Here is a 2,500-nt window from a genome sequence, read left to right as displayed (position 1 = left end):
TATTGGCGCAAGCCAACTGGACATTCGTTGAGAAGCTGCTTAAAGTAAGCGTCATTGTTTGTGTGCAGAGTGTGCTGCTTCTGAGTCCGTTTCCTAATTCGATCGCTTCTCTCACTCGTAGGATATCAAAAGTAAAACGAAGCGAATGCTGCTGGAGAAGATGGGTACGGAAGCGATCGAGCTGGGGCTAAGCGGTGAAGCGTCAGTGACGGGCGTCGAGGAGAACACGATGATAGCCTCGCTGTGCGATCTGCTCGAGAAGGTTTGGTCACACGGGCTGATCAACAAGCAGAGCAAATCGGCGCTCTGGACTCACCTGGCGGCCTATCTGGAGATTAAGGATTGTCAAAATCCGGGCCGACATCAGATGGAGAACAGCTACCTAACGCCAGGTTAGAGAGCACCTTACGTAGATCATTCGTTGCATTCTCGCTTTCTTCCCTTTTAGACCCGGCTCTTGATATCGTGGCTAGTGTAACGCCATTTTCTCATTAAATTTCTATTACTCCTCCACACTCGCCCGTGTCTCTCCTTTTAGCCTTAGCGTGGACCGTCATGAGGAAGCGGATGGATTGTACGTTGATGGGCTAGTTTACCGTAACACTTTCACTTACTCTAGTTAATGGTCCTTTAGTTTCGATTTACGTTTCATTAATGCATCTAACGATTTGAATTCTGCTCAAGTTCCCTTCTGTTTCCTTTCGTTCCCATTTGCTTACGTTTTCTTCTTTCGTTCTGATCATGCTTTCCTCTCTCCCTCTTTCTCTCTCGGATCTTGTGTTCGCTCGCATGGCGAGGGCTTTGGCCAATGTTTGGCGCTAACTCGCTGCAGACAAGACACGCAGTAACTCGGAAACACGTTGCCACACGTTGAAACCGCCGAAGGGCGATGGTGGCACGTTAGGCTTTAGAAAGTATCACACAACGATAGCGCACAAAATACGACGACTTCAGGGTCGGGCGATACCGGTACTAAGTGACAGCAATAGCGGTAGCAACATCTATGTATCGGGCTCCACAGAAGCATTACTATCTCCGGCGGCGTCACCAAATCGTGGGTCCCCCGTGGGTCGCTTTACTAACTTTATGCTCTCCGATGTCGTCGCTTCGTTTGTGGGTAGGCGCCACGGTACGGTAGCTAATCTGTTTACCACAACGGGCAGCCAGTGCGGTGAGTGGTGGCGATGGTGTCCACCCCAGTGTGTTCCTCTGTGTGCGATTTAGTCCGACTTTCCCGACGAACCGCTGTACTGCGCAGGACCATGTGTGGAGTTTGGAGTGTTTGTGTGGTACTAACAGAAACGCTTGCAGTGGAACACGATTTCAGCTAGTTCTGTAACTAATACACCATTCATTAGGCGGTCTTTAGTCATGAACATATCTTTCTGGTGGGTTCGATAACATAAATTATCTTCATTCGATTACCTTCATCGATACCTTGATGTGATCGTGGTGTGACTCGAGCATCCATTTACTCATTTACTTGATTTACTCATTCCATTTTTATATTAGATGCCGTTTCATTGTTTGAATTTGTATTATAGATCGTTTTGTGATTCTCGTTTTGGATATGTTTTATATTTCTAAATTTATTTTTCCATTTTTCGGTTTTTAATGATTTTGTATTGTTGTGCGTGATGTCTGATTGTTTGGCTTATTATTAATGTATTTTCGATGTCCCTCCCCCATTCAGACCTCTCATCGCTAGCCATCGAACCACAGCTTCCACCACCGTCCCCAACGAGGGGCCGCTCCAAGTCGCGCGATCGTAAAAGCTTAGGCCCCGAGCAGCTTCGACCACTTCCCGAATCGCTCGAATTTGATATCCGGTAAGTAATGATCCGGCTGGCAGGCTGTTGCAATGTTCTACATCTCACTCATCCCGTCGTACAGCAACATTCTCGCTATGACGGACATCAAAACCCACATCGGATACGCACGGGCGTGGGTCCGATTGGCGCTCGAGAAGAAGGTGCTGTCGCGTCACCTCCGTACGCTGCTCTCGGATGCCGCTTTGCTGCGCCAGTTGTACAAACGAAGCGCGTTCGTGCGGTGCGACGACGAAGTGGAGCAGTTCCTCTACCATCTGCTCACCCTGAATGCTGTCGATTATTTCTGCTTCACCAACACGTACCCGACGACCAAGCTACCCTATCGGGTGGTTATTTTCCCGTCGAAGAAGTCGAGCGCGGCGACCACGTCGGCCAACGTTTGGATTGCCATTTCGGGCAGCCTTGGCGAGACGCAGATCATCAGCGTGCCACGCCATTCGCTGGAGTTTGTGTTTCATGTAGGTGTTGAGAAAGCAATGAAGGAAGGGGCGGGGGTTCAATTGACGGTGTATCTTTCGATTCCATTTGCAGCACAAAACACTCGGTATACTGACGTCACTGAGAATTGGCCATGATGATACCGGAATGTCGTCCAAGTGGCTGGTGGAGCATGTGGTCGTAAGGAATGAGGTCACAGGTCATACGTACAAGTGAGTGGATTGCTTTTC

The 2,500-nt window shown here is 49.0% G+C and overlaps 1 protein-coding gene across 4 annotated transcripts in view; it reads left to right on the top strand.

Moving 5' to 3' along the window:
• Positions 1-2,500, top strand: part of LOC126577385 (DENN domain-containing protein 5B) — a 26,016-nt gene that overhangs the window by 20,844 nt on the left and 2,672 nt on the right. Inside the window, exons 6-12 of one of the 4 annotated variants that reach the window (XM_050238969.1) lie at positions 1-44; positions 122-392; positions 539-574; positions 833-1,171; positions 1,694-1,829; positions 1,894-2,290; positions 2,364-2,482. The exon at positions 1-44 is cut by the window's left edge and continues 167 nt beyond it. In XM_050238969.1, coding sequence (XP_050094926.1) covers positions 1-44; positions 122-392; positions 539-574; positions 833-1,171; positions 1,694-1,829; positions 1,894-2,290; positions 2,364-2,482 — 1,342 coding nt within the window. The remainder of the gene's footprint in view (positions 45-121; positions 393-538; positions 575-832; positions 1,172-1,693; positions 1,830-1,893; positions 2,291-2,363; positions 2,483-2,500) is intronic. The other 3 variants (XM_050238970.1, XM_050238971.1, XM_050238972.1) reach the window with 3 other exon arrangements.

Source organism: Anopheles aquasalis, chromosome 3 (assembly GCF_943734665.1).
Source record: "Anopheles aquasalis chromosome 3, idAnoAquaMG_Q_19, whole genome shotgun sequence".
NCBI classification, from domain to species: Eukaryota; Metazoa; Arthropoda; class Insecta; order Diptera; family Culicidae; genus Anopheles; species Anopheles aquasalis.
Note: the sequence above shows the minus strand (reverse complement) of the source record. Positions and strands in the feature narration are given on the sequence as shown.